Below are 24,041 nucleotides of genomic sequence, written 5' to 3'. Positions count from 1 at the left end.
TCGCAACCAAATTCTTAACGTGAAATAATAAAGTTCAAAGGCATAATTTAAGCCTCATAATATTATTGTTTACAAATATTATAAAACCAGAAAGTAAATACTCAATAATAAAATTTCCCAAGGCTCACTCCGGACCTACGCATCCACTGACTCACCTGCATCCATATCTGCTCACATGTAATGAATTACATTATCATCGCCAAAAAAACACACAGATAGGGTAAGCTCAAAAATCAAATAATTACTACACAAAGCAATAAAGTAATTTGAAACTATAACCCGTGTTAACACCCCAATCCTCAATCCTCAATCCTCAATCCTCAATCCTTTGCGGAAGACCATGATGTGCTCGTTACATTGGTACCTCGTGTCGGAAAAGGAAACGTAATCCTAAGAAACATCAAAATTCAATTTATTCCAAGATAGCTAAAGAATTAATTAAATGAAAATTATATTTTGACTCTTTTTTTAACTTCCATCCTCTACTATTATATGATGTGGTTTAGTGTGAATTATTAATTTTTTACAAAAAATAACATTAATCAATGACTCACATTAAGTCATATAAGAAAATAAAGAATGAAAGTTAAAATATGAAAATTATAATATTATTGTCCTTAATTAAATTTCAACTCTCCATAAATTCAGGTATTTTAAAGTGGATTTGTGTTAAATTTATGTGAGTTTATGTATTATTCAAATTTTTTTATGGAGTGATATAGTTAATATTTTGTCCACATAACTTATTTGTTTATATGTATTATTGTTATTATTTGTTTATAGGTTAAAATATTTTTTTTTTAATCTTTGTTAAATTTTATTAAATCAGTTATAATTTTATTTTTGTGTTTAAATAAATTTCGAATTTTTTCAATTTTATTCAATTAAATCAATTTTGTTAAAGATCGCCGGTTGTAGAAAATTAAATTCGCAAATCGCAATGGTTATAGCCGCATGGTAGCAAAAGATTCATCATAATTCAAGCTCTGGTGATTGATGAGCTTGCGATGGTTTTAAGACTACGTAACTTTTGAGTTTCTAGTGATTCAAGCATGTTTATTTATTTATTTATGAACACTTAATAATGAAAAACCGTTGCAATAGTTTCAATAATTTTCAATTGAAGTATTAAGTATACAAAACTAAAACAATAATAATTATATTAATTAAATAACTATTAATTGAATAAATATAAAAATTAACTTGTATTTATCTACGTATCTTTCTTGCTTGATTTATTTATGATATAAAATTATCTAAAGAAATATGATATTGTACTTTTATAAATGTATTAATAATATTTATAGTTTATGATAATTTTAATAGAAATATTAAAATAAAACAAAAATAAAGGTTATCAATTTTAAATAAATATTTAGAATTAAAATTATTTTTAAAAATGTTATACATGTTTAAATACATAAAGTAAATATATAAATAAAGCCAATAAAATACTTATGAATACTTTTACGAAATAATCTACATTTAATTTTTATGCGAAAATTTTAAAATAATATAAAGTTTACTTGACTTTTTTTTTCCGAAAAAATTATGCACAAAAACATTCACTACTAAAAAGGGAAAAACATTAGCGAGTTCTTTCATTTTCTTAATTTGTCATATAAATATATATATATATATATATATATATATATATATATATATATATATATATATTTCTAAATAAATTTAAATTATATTCTTGCGAATAGTTTATTATAAGAAATTTTACAGGTATTTCATGAAAAAAAAATATTTGACTACAAAATTTCTAAAGATTTTCTAGCAATTATAATTTGTATAAAAAATCAAATGAATTTTCTGCCAAAGAAAATTCAAAGAAAAATATGCATGAATTTCTTGCAAAAATATTTTTATAAAAAGATTTGTTGGTAATGAATGATTTTTTAGTAGTGACTCCTTTAATTTTTGTACTGGGTTTATGTATAATTTGATACCTGCATAGAATGTACAAACACACACTGCTACACTAAAATATTTTCAGCCTTGGATTAAATGAATGAGTCTCCATTGATATTAAAACATAGTATAGGACATTGATATTAATCCAAAAATGAAAATATTAAATTTGATAATTTATGTTTCTTCCGTAACCATGTATTTAAATGTGCCATGCAAAGATTTCTTCATAACTATATTTTTGTGATTTCAAATGGCGTGTCCATATAATTGCTATCCATTAAACCTTCCATATTTTGTTGTGTTTGCCATTCAATTGTGTTAGATAGAAGAGTTGGAAATGGGTTTTAGGTGAGTTATGGTTCACTCAACTAACTCTCACCCACCTATCACACAAATTTCATACCTATTATACTATTTTGAAAAAAAAAAAAAAGGTGTGGGACATTTTCATTTTATTCATTTTACCGGTCCTCTTTTCTCAGCTTACTGAACAGTAGGAAATCACATTTTTCTTTCATTTTTACCAGTCCTCTTTTCTCGATTTTCAGTACATTGTATTATTTCGCATGACCTAACAGAGGGTTTCTTCACTTCATCTCTTTCGTCTCTCGATTTCAGCAAATATGGTCCTCTCAATTGTAGCTTTCGATTTCTCTGCTTTTGTCTTCTCCGATCGGCTCAATCACAATTTCAAATTGGTAATGGCTTTCAATTTTTCTTTCACTTTCATCTTAATTTCTCACTTTCCCTTTCATCAAATTCGTACTACGTTGTGCAATTGCAGGTTCAGCGGCTATGATCTGTGCGTTGCCTTCAGGTTCAGTAGTTTGTGTTTTTTCAAAGTTGTGTGTTGTTTCTCGTGTGCGCAGTTGCTTCACAGGTTTTCTACTTGAAGTAACCTAAAGCTATTGAAACAATTGAACTTGTGTGCGTAGAATTATTTCGTACGAGTGAGCCATGAAAATATTAACAGGATATTAGAGTGCAAGAGAGGATGGGAAGGGGAAGAGTGGAGTTGAAAAGAATTGAATTTCAAAGATGAGGAAAATTTATGTCACTCATGGAAAACACCTATTCTATTGTTATAGATAATTAGCTCAGATCGCTTTCATTTTCTTTCACAATCGAGAGCGGAATAAAATTTCTTTTTAGTTATCAACATAGTAAAATAAACATAGAAACTATACTATAATATTTAAGTTCAATGTAGTCAAGCCAATTCTGCGTTTTCTTCTTCTTAGAAACTAGACTAGAAAGTTTTTTTAACCTAACAAAATCCATTTCAACATTGCATTTAACATTACAAATTTTGGTCATTGACTTGATCCTGCTATAGTTGACATAGGTATATAATGTTGAATCAGGCGTAACTTTTTGAACCAGAATATGATGTTTAGTCGCTGATAGCAGCTCATGGATAGAATCATCAGAAACTGCACCACTAATTTTACCCCTTGATGACAAGTTGTTTTCTATTTTCAAATTTGGTGTAGACTGAAAAGATCTTTACTGTTGTGTTGTTGCTGCATGAAGCCTAGTTTCTAGGAGTGTTTTTTGTTACTACATAATAAAGCCTAGCTTTTAGGAGCATTTTATGTTTCACTGTTATCACGTAGCTATTTTTATGTATTCAGTTATTATTCCAATGTATTCGGTTACTGGCTATTTAATAGCCTAGTTGAATTCAATAAAAGCACTCAATTGGCAGTAGTTTCAATATACATTCTATTCCTTACAAACCGGTATCAGAGAGCCCCCACTAGGCTTGATACATAAGCCGCAGCTTACTGTGAGAAAAGAAACTTACGACAATGAACAACGACAAACTCTCAAAAAATTCCTTACTTTGATGGCCAACATTATGACCATTGGAGTGAATTGATGGAGAATCTTCTACGTGCCAAGGGTCTATGGAATTTAATTCAAAATGGTGTTGAGGAGCCTATCGAAGGTACTGTTTTGACTGCTGCACAATTAGAGCAGTTGGAGAAATCCAGAATTGAAGATCACAAAGTCAAACATTACCTTTTCAGGGCCATTGATAGATCAGTTTTCGAACAAATTCTGGATAGGAGCACATCCTAGATTGTTTGGGAATCCTTGAAAAAGAAATTTGGGGGAAATGATCGTGTGAAGAAATCAATGCTTAATGCATTGAGAAGGGAGTTTGAGGTGCTTGAAATGACAGAAACAGAAACCATCATGGAGTATTTTGCTAGAGTCATGACAATGGCAAATAAAATGCGAAGCAATGGAGAGCTTATACCCGATGCAAAGGTGGTTGAAAAAATCCTTTGAACTTTGACAACACGATTCACATATGTCGTGGTTTCGATTGAAGAGTCCAAGGACACAGAGTCAATGTCTATTGACGAACTTCAAAGCTCTTTGGTGGTCCATGAGCAGAAGTTTAAAAAGGTCTGTCGAGATAATGAGCAAGTACTTACATAGGAGGGAAGAGGCAGAGGAAGAGGAAGAGGCACACATCGAGGTCGTGGACGGGGAAGAGGAAGACAATATTTCTCAAAGGCCACTGTGGAATGCTTCAAGTGCCACAACTTGAGACATTTCCAATATGAATGTCCCCAATGGAACAAAGAAGAAGCAAATTATGCAGAGTTAGATGAAACGGAAGAGCTTCTTTTGATGACTACGGTTGAAAATAGGTCCAAAAGGAATGGCGAATGGTTTCTGGATTCAGGGTGTTCTAATCATATGTGTGGTGATAAAGGTATGTTTGTAGAAATGGTATCAGGAGATCAACACTTTGTCAAATGTGGAAACAACTCTCGAATGACTGTTGTTGGCAGAGGAAGTGTGCGATTGATGTTTAATGGCACTGCCTTTCTTATTCGAGATGTATACTACGTCCCAAAGCTTCATAAAAATTTGTTGAGCATGGGACAGTTGCAAGAAAAGGGTCTTGCTATTCTTATACAAAATGGAATATGCAATATCTATCATCCCTCTAAAGGATTAATTGCACATACAAAAATGAGTATCAACCGTATGTTTATTCTCTTTAATGAAAGATCTAACCCTAATGCCATTGAAGAGTGTCTATATACCTCCTCTGACCTGACTTACCTTTGGCATCAAAGGTTTGGCCATTTAAACTACAAAGGCTTGAAGACACTTTAAACACAACAAATGGTTCATGGATTGCCTGAACTCAGCACCTCAAGTATTACGTGTGTTAATTGTTTCACTGGCAAACAACATCGTAATCCAATTCCTAAGGTGAGTGAATGGCGTGCTAGCAAGGTCTTGGAACTCATACATGCAGATATTTGCGGTCCAATAGAACCCATTTCAAATAGTGGAAAAATGTATTTCTTAAGCTTTGTTGATGATTATAGTCATAAAGGTTGGGTGTATTTGCTATCTGAAAAATCTGAAGCTTTGGAGTGCTTTAAATCCTACAAGAAAATGGTGGAAAAAGAAGTTGAAGCATCATAAAATGCTTACGAACAGATAGAGTAGGAGAATTTACCTCTCTTCAATTCAAGTTGTTTTGTGAAGAACATGGAATAAAAAGGCAGCTTACCACGGCTTATACACTGCATCAAAATGGAGTCGCAGAACGCAAGAACAAAACTGTTATGAATATGGTACATTGTTTGCTCTCTGCAAAATGGGTTCCCAAATTTTTTTGGCCTGAAGCGGTCAACTGGACATTTTATCTGTTGAACCATTGTCCAACACATGTTGTGAGAAACATCACTCCACAAGAAGCTTGGAGTGGAATCAAACCTTTAGTAAAACATCTTCGAGTTTGGGGATGCCTAGCTCACGTGCACATACCATAGGCAAAAAGAGGTAAGCTTGATGATAAAAGCTTTCCTTGTATTTTATTGGGTGTTAGTGATGAGTCAAAGGGTTATCGATTATTTAATCCTAAGACAAAGAGAATTGTTGTTAGTAAAGATGTTATATTTGAAGAAGTAAAAAGTTGGGATTGGGGTTCAACTTATAAAGAGCAAATAGAAACTAAGTTGGTGTGGGGTGATGATGAGTTACATAGTGATGACTCTACGGAGGAAAACATCCGTGAAAATGGTGAAAATGGGTTTGCGGAAGATGTGGAAGATGATAGTGATGGTGCGAATAGTGAGCATAATGAGGGTAATGAGGATAGAAATGAAGCAACAGTGAGTTCACAAGAACACATGATTCAAAGGAGAGAAAGAAGGAGGCCAAGTTGGATGGGAGAATTTGTCACTGGAGAAGGATTAAGTGAAGAAGAAGAAGTTGATATAGCAGCATACATAGTACAAGATGTCATAAGTGATGATCCAATTCTATTTGAGGAAGTTGTCAAACACGAGAAGTGGAGAAAGGCTATGGATAGCGAAATAAATTCAATTGAAAAGAATCAAACATGGGAACTAATGGACCTACCAGTTGGAAACAGAACCATCGGAGTCAAATGGATTTATAAGACAAAATTGAATGAGTTAGATGAGGTTGATAAATATAAGGCAAGGTTGGTCGCTAAGGGATATTCTCAACAATATGGAATTGATTTTTCTGAGGTTTTTGCCCCCGTTGCACGCATGGATACAGTACGGTTGATTATTGCACTTGCAGCATGCAAAGGATGGGACATATTTCAGCTAGATGTAAAATCTGCATTCTTACACGGAGAGTTAAGCGAAGATGTATATGTAGAACAACCAAAAGGGTATGTCAGAAAGGGGAAGGAGCATAAAGTTTAAGTTACATAAAGCCTTGTATGGTCTAAGGCAAGCACCAAGGGCTTGGTTCAGCCGCATAGAAGAACATTTCACACAAGAAGGCTTTCAAAAATGTCCAAGTGAGCAAACCTTATTCATCAAACGAAGCGTTGGAGAAGGCATATTAATTGTTAGCATATACGTTGATGATTTGATTTATACTAGCAATGACATAGGTATGATGCTTAAATTCAAGAAGTCTATGATGCATGCCTTTGATATGACTGACTTAGGAAAGATGAGATTCTTCCTTGGCATTGAGGTCTTACAAAAACCAGAAGGAATTTTTGTGTGTCAACGGAAATATACCAAAGATGTGTTGAAGAAGTTTGCAATGTTAGAGAGCAAACCTGTACAAAGTCCAATTGTTCCAAGTAGTAAGCTTAACAAAGATGTGGAGGGTACAGCTGTGGATGACACTTACTTCAAGCAAATTGTGGGAAGTTTACTATATCTGACAGCTACACGGCCAGATATCATGTTAAGTGTAAGCTTAATTAGCAGATACATGTCAAAGCCAACAGAGATGCACTTACAAGCTGCTAAAAGAATCTTGAGGTATTTAAAAGGCACTACTAGTTATGGGATATTCTACAAAAAAAGGGGAGAGGAAAATTTGCTTGCTTTCACAGATTCTGATTATGCAGGAGATGAGGATGATTGTAAAAGCACTTCTGGTTATGTATTTTTGCTAAGTTCAGGAGTAGTGTCATGGATGTCCAAAAAACAACCAATTGTTACCCTCTCAAGTACAGAGGTAGAGTTTGTGGTTGTTGCTGCCAGTGCCTGTCAAGCAATGTGGATGAAAAGAGTTTTGAGAAACTTAACGCATACTCAAGACAGTAGCACAATTATTATGTGTGACAATAGTTCAACAATTAAACTTTCCAAAAATCCAGTAATGCATGGTAGGAGCAAACATATTAGAGTGCGTTTTCATTTTTTAAGAGATCTTGTGCAAGATGGAGAAATCGAGTTGGTGCACTGCGGAACTAAAGAACAGGTTGCAGATTTAATGACCAAGGCTTTAAAACTCGAGACTTTCCAGACTCTCAGAAAAAATATGGGAATGGTTGATTTTTCTGAAATAAACTAACTGTGTACTGCTGTCAGTTTAAGGGAGGGAATGAAAAGATCTTTACTGCTGTGCTGTTGCTACATGAAGCCTAGTTTCTAGGAGTGTTTTCTGTTACTGCATAATAAAGCCTAGCTTTTAGGACCATTTTATGTTTCACTGTTATCACGTAACTATTTTTATGTATTCAGTTATTATTCTAATGTATTCGGTTACTGGCTATTTAATAGCCTTGTTGAATTCAATAAAAGCACTCATTGGGCAGTAGTTTCAATATACATTCTATTCCTTACAAGGTTTAGGATAAAAGAACTACCTTTCACTTAATAATTCTGTTGCAATGTTTGATTACATTCTTTTTCTGATTGATTAACTACATATGAATGTTTTTCTCAAATAAATCCTGCATGCACAAATTTTGAAGCATGAATGGCCAGTGAGATGGAGAAGCTTCATTCCGGACCCTGTTTCAGCAGCTAAAACAAGTGAAACAATTTGCGAGAATTGTATGGCAATATTAAAGGTATGTTCATCGTTTTTCTCATAAAGAATGTTCCTTTAGTCAATGAGTAACACTGCAAAATGTTCTTTCAGCTCTTGAGTGAAGAGGTTTTTGATTTTTCAAGAGGAGAGATGACTCAGCAGAAGATAAAAGAGCTTAAACAATCATTGAATAGGTAATAGCGATTGACTTTGTTTATAGGCTACACCATGGCTTTTTTTTTCTATTACATTTCTCTTTCTTGTACTTTGGTGATATATCGTTTTTTCTTGTTCTCTGATAGGCCCTGACAAACAGAAGGGATAATAAATTAATTAAAATAGAGAATTCTGAATTGAAATGCTTATAAAATACAAAATAAAGTGAATTTTTTATTGAAATGTGTAGAGAGATAAGCTTCTGTTGCTGAAAATATATATAGAGCCAAAGCTTACATTATAGAGTGTAATTGTCTTATAGTGACAAAATTATAACTGACATACTGAGAGGTAAACTATGAAGAATAAATTGCACAAATACATTTATCAGGAAAGGTGACAGGGGATAGCATTCTCTTTTGTGTTAGATTATTGGTGGAATTAATTTCTCAATGCTGGACATTGATTATCTATTTTTTTACACTCTTGATTTTCTGGCTCCAGTTCATTTTAGTTATTAAGGAAGGAGTACTTACATAATGCTAAGAATTATACGTGTTGTTTGCAGTGAATTTCAGCTCATACACGAGTTGTGCTTATATGTGTTATCAGCGTCCCAAAGAACTGAGCTCATATGTGCAACACTGTCTACATTGCATGCCTTCTTATCATGGATTCCTTTGGGCTATATATTTGAATCACCATTGGTAGGTGCAGTTTTCTACTTAAGTAGCACTGCAATTGAGTAATTCTGAAATCTTTTAGTTGTTTGTTCATTACAGCTTGAGACACTGCTAAAGTTTTTTCCCAGTTCCTGCTTATCAGAACCTGACATTGCAATGCTTAACCGAGGTATGATCCATCCTCTATGTGTATAAGATTTTACCTGGAACTTTCAAGATGAAATCACTATATTTTAATATTCACAGGTTGCAGCCTTCAGTTTCAGAATTACTTTGATGCTCATATTAAGATGTACAACATATTCATGGTTCAGTTGCAGGTGTGTTTAAATAATAATTTTCTGTTCAACGTTTTATTTGCCTATTTGCTTCATCATATTCCTGTATTTATTTTGTTGATAATGTGATAGTTTCTTTGGTTGATTCTGAGATAATGTTATGTTTAATGCAGAGCATACTTCCGCCCACTACTAATATACCTGAGGCATATGCACATGGTTCAAATGAGGAGCAAGTAAGTCTCCGTAAGCTAGCCTGATTTACTACTAAATTACTTGTGAAGCATCTATCTGACAAGTTTCCCCTCTGTTTAGGCATTTATACAAAATGTGGCACTGTTCTTCACATCATTTTTCAAGGCAAGTTTATTTTTTCAATTTTATGTTATCTGTGATTACAAGGAAGGTTTATATTAATGAAATGTAATGTGACCTGGTGAAAGAATGTACGATACCATGAACTGTTGTGCCGAAGTTTCCTTTGTCTTTCTTTTTGCTTTTGTATGTCAACTCTTCCTCCTATTTTTTCTTTCTATGTATATTTCACTTATTGATTTTTTGTTTGTTTGATGAGTGTTCAGGTCTTTATTAACAAGAATAGTTGTGTGGTGATACCTTTCTACTCATGCAGGTTCATATTCGAATTTTGGAGTCCACTCAAGAAAATATATTTGCTTTGCCTTTGGGTCTTGAATATCTCATCAATATCTCATATGTGGATGATACTGAGGTTTTTAAGGTATGATTATAACATTTATGTCTTCACTATGAATGCTTATGTTGTGATTGCTCAAATTGTTTTTCGTTCTCAATCTTAGAGACCTCTTTTGGTCCCCACCATTGGAAGTGTCCTAACTTAGTGTTCTGAAATGTACAAGAATTTTATTTTATGTGTACTTGTTTTCCAAAAAATATCAGGTATGTCTGGACTACTGGAATGTCTTGGTTGCAGAATTATTTGAGCCACACCATGGTTTGGAGAACCCTGCAGCAACAATAGCAAGCATGATTGGACTTCAGGTGTTGTCTCTTAATTTTTCTCATACCTTGATCTTGATTGTTCAAAACAAGAGCTGGCATTGTTAAAGTATGTTTGTTGTGTTTGGTACTTCAATATATATATATATATATATATATATATATATATATATATATATATATATATATATATATATACTTGTTAATGAGATAATTAAGTACAATGCTATAATTGCAATCTAATGAATACAATCAAATCTGGTAAACTTAGGTGTAATAAATAACTATGGAAAATTTTTCTCCTTACTTTCTCTTCAGTTATTGTTTGTGTTTTTTCTTCAGTGCACTAACATAATAGGGTATTCCTATTAATAGTTTGTGTTCTGAGATCTAAGATATTTATTTACAAGATATAGTTTGGATCAGTAGGTTTAACCCTAAAAATCATTATTTTGGAATATACATTGTCTGAAATGGTTTTCAATTAATATGTTGTCAATGTTTATAACATTTTCAAATGTGTATTTTTTTTTGTTCAACTTTAATTTCCATTATTTTCCATACGCCTATCATTGATCATGTATACTGTTTTCATCATTCTAAGAATGGCTAAGGTAATGATTATATTTTTCTCAATGACAAGCAGGTGCCTGGGACGACATTTAATTAAGACCACTATAATTGCATGCATTACATGGTAAATATTATATTATTTTATGGTATAAGCATAGTCTAAATATGAATGGCAATACCACTGATTTCTATGTTTTTTTTTTTTCCTTATCTCTTTTATCCCTTACTTCCACTTGTTTCTCTTTATATTTTTTACATGCAAATCTTATAAATCTTATATTCCTCTATTTTTTTCTACTGCTGAGGTTCATTATATTCTTTCTTTTTTGTGTACCTTCGTTTAGTTATTTTCTTTTCTTTCATTTAATTTCATTTATCTGAAAATTTCTATATAAATGTTTTGTCCATCTTATTGTACAAGACATGTTTAGTGAAGAAGAACATGAAAGTATTTTGCTATTACTGTTAGAAAATGTGAATAATAACATGTGTTGGTGATATTAAGCAATGTAAAAAATAAATAAAAAACATGATAATAGTTTTCTAGGTTTCATACATCACCGGTAGGGATGTCAACAGGATGGGTAGAGTACGGGTAGTAGCTCCCCCTTACCCTACCCGTTGGATAAATATCTGCCCCGTACCCGTACCTATATCCGTCGAGTATCCATTGTGCGGGTATCTGCCTATTTTTTTCATATCCACGTGTATCCACGGGTACCCACGGATATTTGCAAAATTATTTAAAAATAAATATTTAATCATAAATTCAAATAAAATAAAATAAAATACATCACTGTCATAAATTTTAAATAAAGTTCAAATAAATTCAAGTTGATACAAGTCCAAATAATTGTAAAAGTAAATATAAAATGAAGTTCAACACAATGGAAATTCTTTAATTAGTGCTTTGATCAACAAACTCACCTTCTTCGATTGGTTCCTGAAAAATAAAAAAAATAAGCAAATAATAAACCTCAATTGTCACATGCCAAGTATTCTTATTTTGATTATATCATTTGACAACCAGCATACCATAAACATCATTGTCTATATAAGGTTTGATGTATATACTCAATTTCAAAGAAAGGAAAGAGAAGAATGTCAAGGGGTGCAAGTTTAGCGGGTACGGATACTATGATACACATACCCGCCCCGTTAACATGCGGGTATCAAAAATACCCGTACCCGCGAGTAGCAGATATCCATTTTTAATATCCATTTTTTACCTGTTGCGGGGATTTTTTTGACATCCCTAATCACCGGTAATATTTAAATCTTTAACATATTAATATATTTTTTTTTTGTAATGAATGTTAGTAATTTTGATTTTTTTTATGTTAGGTGTCTGATCAAGGAAGTGTTCCTAATGAAGAAACAAATGATTAAGCTCAAGATCAAGATTGATAGTTGAAGAATGTTATATTAGACTTTTACTATTTTACTTTTATGAAAAAACAAATATATTGTAATATTCCACTAGTTTGAACATCTAAATTTTATTGTTTACCTTAAACAAACAAACTTTCTTGTTTTTATAAATGTTATATCTAGTTATAAACAAATATCAAAATTTTAGAATTTTTGCTTTTTTATTTGATATGTTTCAGGAATTATGTGGATTAAAAAAGTGCACCAAATATAATTAAAGGGATTTAAAACATCAAGCAAAAGTCATCTATAAATAATGAATTGAATTGTAGGGGTGAAAAAACCCTACCAGGAATTTAAAAACGTTGAAATTGAAAACAAACAAAGGTTTGAAAAACTTTTGGAAAGCACCAAGGGTTCCAGAACCGCCGGTAAGTAGCGGAGTTTCAGAACTGCGGGTAAGTAGCGGAGGTTTCAGAACCGCTGGTAAGTAGCAGGAGTTCCAGAACCGCCGGTAAGTAGCAGGGGGGTTCCAGAACCGCCGGTAAGTAGTGGGGTTCTAGAACCGTCGGTAAATAGCGGGGTTCAAAACCGCTGGTAAATGCTACTTTACCAGAGGTTTTTCAAAACCGCCGGTAATCAGTTAACGACGCTGGTTTTCCTAGAGAAAAATCAAACCGCGGGTAACACCTTTAGCGGGGGTTAAAACCGCTGGGAATGTCAAAAATAACTTCCGTTAAAAATTATTTCTCTTGCAGTGATTTCACCACCTAACACATTTCTACACCTATTTGTTATTTTTTATTTTTGTGTAAATATAAAAGTTTAACTTCTTAATAATCATATTATTCCTAAAATAATTCATGGAGTGTAAAAACATATAAAAAATAAAATAATATATAAAATAAGTGTAAAAATTTATTGGATATCAAAATTTATTCTATATCTTATTTTTAATTTAAGAACCCATGGTAACCTAAATATAGGTTGGAGAACCTGATTCTTAAGAGATGTTTCTACAAACGTGCCGGGGTTTGTAAAGAACCATGTAAAGTAGTTATTAGTGTGATTATGTCATTGATATTTAGGGTTTTTCTTAGTTTTTAGGTTGAAATTAAAGAATTCTATTCTTAATACTTAAAAGAATGTATATAAGATTCATTTTAATAATAGTGAAAATATGTGTATGCGTATTCAATCTTTTCTTTAATAAAAATAAATAAAATTATTATTGTAAAATTAAATATGAATCATTTTTATAATTTAATTCTAGATATTTTTAATTTATTTTGTATATATTTTTAATTTAATTTAAAATATAATTAAATTTGATAAAAATAATTAAATTTCAAAAGATGATCCCTTAATGGATAAAATTGAAAACAAAATATGAATAAAAAAAAGAAGAATCCAACACTTTAAAATATATAAGAATGGAGAAGTTCTATAATTAATGATTTCAAATAAATTTTTATTGTACTTTTTAATTTTTTTTTTTTAAATGGAGCTCAACTCAATTGATTCTCTTAAATATATATTTGTTATTATTGAGAAATAAAATTATTAAGGTTAGTGAAAGAAATGTGTTTTCATGATTAGAGAATATGTTTTATAAATGTGTTTTCTACATAAATGAATTTCTTAATGTTGAAAGACCGTGAATGCATTCAGATTCGTTTTCCTGTTATTATGTATTTCATGTTTCACGTTGCACTAAAATTTCTTTATCTTAGTATAGTATAAATAAATTGACACATAGTTTTTCCTTATACCATTATATAAAAGAATTTACTCTTATGGTTTACATTTTTTTTTAATTTTAATTTTTAAAAAAGAAATAATTTATAAATTAATATAACAATGGTGTAATTACTGATTTGGTCCCCTATTTTTTTTTTGTTTAGTTCAATTTGGTCCCATATTTTTTGTTGGTTTAATTTAGTACCTCTAATTATTTAAAATGATTCAATTTGGTTATTTCTGTTAAGTTGGAGTTGACACGTTGTTCATACAGGACAGATGTCAAGTCGCGAAATTTTTTAATTTTATTTTTCTATAATTTATAATATATCACATGTCAGGTTACTGTCATGCCACGTGACAGTTTACAGTTATGATACATGACAGTGGTTAAACTTGTTTCCAATTTAGTCCTTTATCAAAATTTTTTATTCAATTTAATATCTTAATTTTTTAAAACGATCCAATTTTGTCATTTTCAATTTGAGACTAAATTAGTAAATAAATTTAATTATAAGTTATATATACATATTAAAATAATTATTTTGAATCAGTAATTATATCTGTGACTATTTTATCAATTTTAATTTTTGAGTGATATTTTTTAAAATTTAATCATTCTTTTAATTTGACCATTTTTTAAAATTAAAATAACTACTACAACAAAATCAATAAACATTATTAAAATAAAAATTTTAAATCTAACTTTAATGATAAATCAAATTATAAAATAAGATTTACAATAAATTTCTCACATATGCATATATCAAATACAAGACTAACCATCAATAACGGTAAACTCAACAAAATTCTCTTAATTTTTTTTTATCAGAAAAAAATGAATTTTAATTAAAAAACCACTTAATGGTACTCTAACCCTTGTACAAAATATTTTATATAATTTGATGTTCTATCTTAACACTATAACACTAGCAAAAGAGATGTTAGAATTGATTCTCTTACATATATATTTATTATATATTTGTTATGAATTAATGATTGTCCATTGATTTGATACATTTACTCATATGATTCATTACTCTTTATGGTAAATATTTGTATTAACTAAGTTGATTTGTTTCCTTTATGGATTACATATTGTATCTATAAATAGGACTCTTCCTATCAATAATAATAGTTAGATGAGTTGCTCCCTATTCTCTCATTCTCTATTCTCTCTTGTTTTTTTCTCTTCTCTATTATCTGTCATCATTCTCTATGTTATTAACTTTATTTCATAACACGTTATCAGCACAATGCTCCAACGAATTGAGGACTAGTGGAAGCTTTTTCTCTTTAATGATAGTGCTATGCGTTCTCAATCCAGGCTCTTTCTAATCCTTTCTCAATTTATAGTTTTACCTTATATTCTTCCTCTCTTATGATAAGAATTGTTTGAATTTATCAATTTTCATCTCTCTCTTATTATTTTTATTATGATGGTGATTATTATTATTATTATTATTATTATTTTGATGATGATTATTATTATTAATATTATTTTTATATGCTAGTTCTAAACACGCGAAACGTTGCAAAATTTAGATTTGTGACCCTTGATACTACAAGGAAGAATTCCTTATATTGGATTTTAAATGTTGAAATACATTTAAGATACAATGGATATTGGGATACCATTAAATAAAGAAATAAAGCATCTAAGCAACTAATTTGCTCATGCGACAAAAATATTGTGAAAAAGGATTCACAAATATTATGAATTTATTTCATGCCTATGTATGGCTGGCTGGACAAAGCAATAAAGCTTTTGATGAAAAATCATGAGATCCGCCTAATTTGCTCCATTCCATAAGTGAATGCAGCAATCAATATTATGAATTTATATCATGTCTTTGTATGGCTGAACAAAGCAATGAGCTTTTGATAAAAAATCATGAAACCTGTCCAAATTGGTTCTGCTCCATTCCCAGAAGTGAATGCAGCAACATTTTATTTATATTTTCATGATCGATCATGATCTTGATTTTGGACATGGTTATAAAGAAAATTTCAAAGACACATTTTGTCACCAGAAGTGGCACGATAATGTGAAAAAAGGAAAAGAAAAATGTGAAAATATTGACAAAAAGATGAAGGTATATATTATCATTACGATGGTAAAGGCCATTTGAGTTGTACTTATTGTACACCAGAGCATCTTACAAATAATGAGAAGAACATAGAAACACAATTTGCTTATGAAGATGGTGATTCTGATTATGGCCATACATCTTGATATTGTTATTTTCTTTGCTAAAGAAAATGGAAGCATTGATCACCTCATTGATTATGAGAGTGTTACAAAAAAATCTCATATTGAAATTTACGTTTATATAAAAAACGAATGTTTGCACTAGTATCAAATGTGTCTTATTGATAGTGCAACAACTTATATAATTCTCAAGAGTAATACATTTTTCTCTTGTTTGATAATGCGAGACATCAATGTTTGTATTATTTATAGTACTACAAATATATTTGAAGACTCTATAAGAGCTATTATACTTCTACCAAGAAGTTGAATAAAAACTTATTAAGTTTCAATGATATTTGTCTAAATGGATATTATATTGAGACAAACAATGAAAAAGATATGAAATATCTTTATATCTCTATGATTGAGTTGAAAAAGAAAGTGTATTGGAGAAATTATCAACATTCTCTTATAGTTTGTACTACAAGTTTATTAGTACAATTTAAATGCATGTCATGGTAAACCAGAAGTTTACAAATCAAAATGATTGCCTTGTTTGACATGATCAGTTATTATGATGCGAAAAAAAAAGGGTTGAAAAACTCATGTGAACACGTTTGAAGCGTGGTAGACCTATTGGTTCCAAAGATAAAAACTCTTGAATGAGAAAAGGGGCTAATATGCAAAATAACCTAATCGAAAAAGTTGAAATCCCAAAAGATTCATTTGACATAATTAATGATTTGGTTCCAGAAGAACCTCAGGTACCTGAAATGGTTGAAAATGATGAGATCTCAATAAATTATGTCATGAATCATATAATATGGAACCAAAATGAAGTTAACATTGACGAAACTTTTACTTATAACATAGCGATGAATGCTATGAATGACAATGAGGATCAATAAGCAATGATCATTGAAGATTGTCGGCAAAGAAAAGATTGGCCAAAAATGAAAATATGCAAAGAAGCATAATTATATTTGTTTGCTAAACGAAAGGTTTTTGAACATATAGTTCGCACACCTAAAGTTATGAAACTCGTTGGGTACATATGGATTTTTGCGCAAAAATCAAATTAAAAATGATGAAATTGTTAGATACAAAGCATAATTGGTTGCTCAAGGTTATTCACAAAACCTTGTATTGATTAGTGAAAAAACATGTTCACTAGTATTGGATGCAACAACATTGCAATATTCGATTATCCTAGTTGCACAACAAGGTTTGCATTTACATCTAATGGATGATGTTACAACCTATTCGTACGGTTCTTTTGAGAATTATATTTATATGAAAATCCCTGAAGGATTTTATTTGCCCAACAAGACAAATTCTAAAAAGGGTTATTCAATAAAATTGAACATGCTCTTTTATTGATTAAAGTAAGGATGTGTGTGGTATAACCATCTTATTGAGTTCTTATTAAAATAAGGATATGGAAATGATCCTTTTTGTCTTTGTATTTCTATGAAAATATTAGAAAATCAATTTTTCATAATTATTGTTTATGTAGATGACATAAACATCGTTGAAACTACTAATGAGCTCACAAGGCAATTGAAAGAATTTGAGATGAATGATCTTTGAAGGGCAAAGTCTTGTTTGAAATTAGAAATTGAGTATTTAAATAAAAGTATTTTTATACATCATGAGGCTTATATGATTAAGGTGCTTAAAATGTTCTAAATGGACAAGTCATGTCCATTATGCACTCCAATAGTTGTGAGGTCGTTAGATATTGATAAAGACTATTCTTAGACCTCAAGAAAATGATGAAGATCTTCTTGGTCTAGAAGCACCATATCTTAGTGTCATAGAAACACTAATGTATCTTGCGAATTATACTCGATCTAATATTGCATTTGCTATAAATTTGTTAAGCAAGATATAATTCTTCAACTACAAGAAGAAAATGGTTTGGAGTAAAACATATACTTCGTTACTTTAAGGGTACTACGAATATGAGCTTATTCCATCCAAATGATTCAGATTCAGACCAATGGGTTATGGATATGCATGTTATTTTACATATTCTTACAATGTCACAATGGTTGATCACAAACAAGATGTTTGTTCACATGTGGTAGCACAATGGTTTCATGAAGGTATATGAAATAAACCATAGTAGCAACATCGTCTAATCATACAAAATTACGAGGAAAGTTGTGAATATGTTTGGTTAAGGTTTATAATTCAACATGTGCAAGAAACTTGTGACTATCCCCGAGAAAGATGGAATCAACAACCATATATGAAGACAATAATGTATTGTTCAATTGAAAGGATGATATAGATATCCAAAAATTCGTTCATCTGAAAATATGACAAGTCTATTTGTAAAGTTTTTGCCAAGAAAAACTTTTGAGCAAATGACTCACAAATTTGGACTCTGTCACCTTAATGATGTAAGTTTACATGAGGGGGAGAAATAGAACATGTGATGAACAATATTGTATTAAAGAATACAAAATGTTGTACTCTTTTTCCTTCACTAGGTTTTTTATCCCAATGGGTTTTTCCTAGTAAGGTTTTAACGAGGCACATTCTTTATCAATGTACACTCAAGGGAGAGTGTTATGAATTAATGATTGTCCATTGATTTGATACATTTACTCATATGATTCATTACTCTTTATGGTAAATATTTGTATTAACTAAGTTGATTTGTTTCCTTTATGGATTACATATTGTATCTATAAATAGGACTCTTCCTATCAATAATAATAGTTAGATGAGTTGCTCCCTATTCTCTCATTCTCTATTCTCTCTTGTTTTTTCTCTTCTCTATTATCTGTCATCATTCTCTATGTTATTAACTTTATTTCATAACAATATTTAGTATATTGAAATGATTATTGATTTTATTAATGGTAGTGAATGAGATGTGTTTCATGATTATAGAATATGTTGAAAAGATGTATTTCTATTAAAATGAATTTCTTAATGTTTCTGGAGAGGTGGACACATTTATTGAATTAAAATTTCTTTATCTTTTAGTATAGTATAAATAGGTTGGATGCTTTCAGATTACTTCTCCTGTTACGTATTTCATGTTTCACATTTATTTATTGAATTAAAATTTCTTTATTTTTTAGTATAGTATAAATAGATTGCACATAACTTTTCCTTATATCAAATAATTTACTCTTTTGGTTTATATATATTTTTATTTTATTTTCCAATAAATAAATAATATTTAAATTAACATAACTATTTTATATTTTAAGAGACACTTTTTAAAATTTAATCATTTCTTTTCAATTTGACAGATTTTTTAAACTTAAGTATTTTTTAAATTAAAATAATTATAATATATACAATCAATAACAGTTATTAAAAAGTGAATTTTAAATATAACTTAAACTTACTAACTTATAAAGTGCTAATAAGATTAAATATTAATAGTGAATAACAGTAAAATCAACAAATATCAAATTTTGATAAATCATAATCAAGTTATACAATATTAAAAAATAAATTTTAAATATAATTTAATCTTATAAAATATAACATGAAATTTATTTATATGATGTAAATCGACTTTTAACCTGTAAGAAATATGATAATACAAACGTCAACTATTTACAGTAAAATTATAAAAATTATTTATATTTTATTTTTATAATTATAATTTTAAGATTTTTTATTGTGATAAAGATAAAAAATCGACAACATATATACGATGTCACTAGTATAATTAATAAAAAATATAGATTTCTTTAATTTATTTTTAGCGGTAAGATTTGGTAAAGAGTTTTGCACTATCTTTTTAAAATTTATGAAACATCAAATATATTCTTATTATTTAATTTATTCATAGTGATGAAAAATTAAAAAAAAAATAAAAGAAGAAACTTTATTATAAAGTACATATATCACTGCATTCCCTTCCTTTCTCCATTAGCAAAACCCACACCAAGTTTTAACCCTATTCTCTCCAAGCTTCTCCCATGGACTCAAAACCCGGATCACACGACTCTCTGATAGAGATGGCAAACAAACCCGTCCCCGTGGGTATTGTCCGAACCCGTCCCCGTTTTGACGGGGAATCCCCGCATTGACTGGGTATGGGTATGGGTATGGGGAATCTCCGATTTTTTCAATTGGGTATGGGGATGGGGATGGGGATGAATATATCTCCGCCATAATACCCGTCCCCGCCATATCCTCATCCTCATTTAAATTATTAAAATATTTACAATTAATTAAGTAACCCTTATATATATATATATATATATATATATATATATATATATATAGGGTTACTTAATTAATTGTAAATATTTTAATAATTTAAATGAGGATGATTTTTATTTTTTATTTCTTCTAAATATTTAGTTTGTCATGAAACTTATTTCGCATCTCCAATATATTTTTTATTTTATCACAACCTTTATGTAATTATGTGAAAATGATGTATGTTAATTACAAAAAATTTAGGTCTAACATTTGAATATTTCTATTATTTTTTAATATTTTTTTATTGTATATTTTCCTTTCACATTAGAATATTTAATACTCTCAATTTAAGTGTTTAATAGCATAAACATTTCATTTACTAGGTAATATAAAAAAAAATACTTATTATTATTAATTTTTGTTTCATTTGAAGAACTTTTTTATTTCGCTAAAACATTTTTTGTTATTTCTCAACCATTGAGTATATATGTTGATATTTGAAAAGTTTTCTTAGATCTCTGAGATGTTTTTCGTCTTATCATACCCTTAATTATACATTTGTTTTTCTTTGTGCAATTCCTTCCAATAATCTCCAAATTATTTTAAGACACACATTTGTTAATTTTTTAATATTTTTATTTTTGTTTATTTTCATCATATAGAATACTATTTCGATAAATTTTATCTAATTATTTTTTATTTTCTAACTCATTACAATCATACTTTAATATTTTCAATATAATTGTATAAATAATTTTTATTTACTACAATATAAAAATTTAATGTAATTGTCATGAATATTTTTTTATCACCATCCAACATATATTGGAGTTTAAAAGATACCAGATCTATGATAAAATTTTATTATGTTTATTATTTGTTCTTTGCGTCATTTTTTTATCAAACATTGAGTATATATGTTGATATTTGAAAAGTTTTCTTAGATCTCTAAGATATTTTTCATCTTATCATACCTTTAATTATATATTTGTTTTCATTTGTGTGATTCCTTCCAATAGTCTCCAAATTATTTATAAGACACACATTTGTTAATTTTTTTATATTTTTCTTTTTTGTTTATTTTCATCATATAGAATACTATTTCGATAAATTTTATCTAATTATTTTTTATTTTCTAACTCATTACAAGCATACTTTAATTTTTTCACTATAATTGTATAAATAATTTTTATTTACTACAATATAAAAATTTAATGTAATTGCCATGAATATTTTTTTACCACCATTCAACATATATTGTGGTTTAAAAGATACAAGATTTATGTTAAAATTTTATTATTATATTTATTATTTGTTCTTTGTGTTATTTTAATCAAGTGATGTATTATAACTTTTATTAGTGTATAACAAATAGATTCATTATAATTTAAAAAACTGAAATAAACAAACATTTAAAATATATTTTAATTTAAATATTTTTTTCCTTTTATATATTTTTTTTAAAAAAATTTCCTTTTATATTTTTTAAAAAATATTTTTAAAATTTATCAACTAGGTTTCATTAATGTTTGCAAATTTAATTAATGTTTTGGTTCTCTTTAAATTTTATTTGGTATTCTAATATAAAATGTAAACAATTATAATTTATTTCAAAGTATTTGATATCGAAAAAATAACCATACTCCTAATATTGAATATTTGATAATATTATGTTTCCTTTAGCGTAATTTTTTATTATTTTATAAAAATTAATTAAAATTAATATTAAAGTAGTAAGAAAACGGATACGGGTATGGGTACAAGATTATACCCGTTACCCGGTGGGGATGGGAATGGGATAAAAGTTTGATAGTCGTTGGGTTTGGGTATGGAGATGGGGATGAACCTTTTTTACGGGATGGGTATCGGATAGTGAAACCCGTCCCCACCCCGCTCCATTGCCATTCCTACCTCTGAAGAGAACCCTAGACCTCACTGTTCTATTGGTGGAGGACCTCCACGCCAACTGGAGGCACGCCACTCAGAACCTCTACGTGGTGGTGCGAGCGGACTCCATCACCAGCTACGCAACCGGCATAGCCACGGTGGAAACCACCAGCGATGGCAGCGGCAACCCGTCATGGAACGAGAAGCTAGAGGTGGACGTACCGGCGCAGGCGAGGTCCATCACGCTGACAGTGAAGTGCAAGAACGCTCCAAGCATGAAGGACGTTGGGATAGCGAGGATAGACATAACCGAGGTTCTCAGGGCGGCGGCGCCGGAGCAGAACCTGCAGATTCTGAGTTACGGGTTGAGGGATTGGGAAGGGAGGCGCAGTGGGGTGATTAAGTTCTCTGTTAGGGTTAGGGAACGGGATATGCTGTGTTCTTCTTCTGCCAACGTTGTTGGAAATGGTTTAATGTATGACTGATTTAAGAAATGCCCAACCAAACATTAATTCTAAACTTTTTTTTAAAATGTTTTAAAAGTAACTAAAGCTTATATATAAGTTAAAATTAATTATACAAAATAAAAATTAAGAATTTAAACAAGTTATATAAAAATAAAATTCATTGACTAACTTATAGAAGCAAATTACAATAAGGATGAGAAAACATCCAAAGGGGACAAAACTTAACGATGGGATTTATTCTATAGTTGCAGATCAATTACGTTTCTGCGTTCACATATAAGTATTGAAATGAAGCGAATCGAAAGAACTGGAATCAAATTTCGTTACCCGCACGTCATACCACAGTCTGCTGACAGGTAGAAACAATTCCCACTTACGGTGACACCAAGTTATGACGTGTAACTAAAATATATATAAGCATCAGGAGATGTAGTTCAAGATAATCAAGTTTCTGCATTTTCTCGGGTGAAAGTTTATAAAAACTAAGTGTAAGGGTCAGACCCGGAAGGTTCCTTATACTGAATTACAATATTTTGTTTTAAAAGATAATATGTTTTTGTTTTATTTTTTAAATTATGTTGGGGATTGTTAGAAATATTTTAATATAATTTAAAAAATAAATAATTAAAATAAAAATTCTACTGTTACTCATGTCTTTATAGACCTTTAATTTATGGGTTAATGTGTTTTATGGCTAACGGCTATATTCTTATTACACTTTACTGCTTTGTCTCCTTTTCTACCTATAAATACCACCTAGGTGCATGGGGAAAGATAGAATAACACAGAATAACAAATACTAGAGTTTTCTCAAGAGTGTTCTTTTCTTCTCTATATTATCTTTAAGACAGTGGTGTTCATAAGGTTCGAAGATCCTTCGCTGCACTCGATCAATCTAACGGGTTGTTGTATCTTGGGAGAGAAACGCATATGATAAGAAACATATATGATTGTGTATTGATATATTTGTTTAGCCCTGTGCAGTAGGGGCGTTTTCTCTCTAAGGATAGCGTTATGCGTGCCTCAACCCAGGATATTTCTACTCCTTACCTTTTATCTTTTATTTATTATTGTTATTATAATTGTTGATCTCTGATTAATATGTAAAATTTTTTATGTAGTTTCCATTTTCTAATCAATATAAGAAACTACTCTATTATAGAAGAGGAACGTTTAAGAATTATGATTCTCACAATTATATTATTAGAAGAGTTTAAGAACTTACCTGTATCCATTACAAAGTTCTCTTAATCAATGTTTTCCCTTATCTTACTTCTCTTTAATGGGCTTCTTGATGATATAGAATTACCAAGTA

General features: G+C 30.0%; 2 protein-coding genes across 4 annotated transcripts; both read left to right on the top strand.

Moving 5' to 3' along the window:
• Positions 1-2,469: 2,469 nt before the first annotated feature.
• Positions 2,470-12,391, top strand: LOC146886022 (protein EXPORTIN 1A-like). 3 transcript variants are annotated; one of them, XM_085673270.1, is made up of 12 exons: positions 2,470-2,621; positions 2,708-2,740; positions 8,159-8,257; positions 8,329-8,411; positions 8,942-9,080; positions 9,156-9,225; positions 9,303-9,376; positions 9,508-9,570; positions 9,650-9,694; positions 9,966-10,073; positions 10,253-10,354; positions 12,230-12,391. In XM_085673270.1, the coding sequence occupies exons 3-12, from the start codon at positions 8,243-8,245 to the stop codon at positions 12,272-12,274; spliced, it is 744 nt and encodes a 247-aa protein (XP_085529396.1). In that variant the 5' UTR covers positions 2,470-2,621; positions 2,708-2,740; positions 8,159-8,242; the 3' UTR covers positions 12,275-12,391. The 3 variants fall into 3 exon arrangements, with proteins under 3 accessions (XP_085529396.1, XP_085529397.1, XP_085529395.1); XM_085673271.1 differs by lacking the exons at positions 2,470-2,621; positions 2,708-2,740 and adding an exon at positions 10,959-11,009 and having other exon boundaries at positions 6,077-8,257; positions 12,230-12,339; XM_085673269.1 differs by lacking the exons at positions 2,470-2,621; positions 2,708-2,740 and having other exon boundaries at positions 6,077-8,257.
• Positions 12,392-22,230: 9,839 nt separating this feature from the next.
• On the top strand, positions 22,231-22,744 carry LOC146886021 (BON1-associated protein 2-like). The gene is made up of 2 exons (XM_085672914.1): positions 22,231-22,234; positions 22,302-22,744. Exons 1-2 carry the CDS (start codon positions 22,231-22,233, stop codon positions 22,742-22,744), a joined length of 447 nt encoding a protein of 148 aa, XP_085529040.1.
• The last annotated feature ends 1,297 nt before the right edge of the window (positions 22,745-24,041 follow it).

This window comes from Vigna unguiculata, chromosome 5 (assembly GCF_037176805.1).
Source record: "Vigna unguiculata cultivar grain cowpea cultivar isolate G323 ecotype 2 chromosome 5, ASM3717680v1, whole genome shotgun sequence".
Classification (NCBI taxonomy): Eukaryota; Viridiplantae; Streptophyta; class Magnoliopsida; order Fabales; family Fabaceae; genus Vigna; species Vigna unguiculata.
The sequence above is the reverse complement of the archived record's forward strand: the minus strand, read 5'-3'. Positions and strand labels throughout refer to the sequence as shown.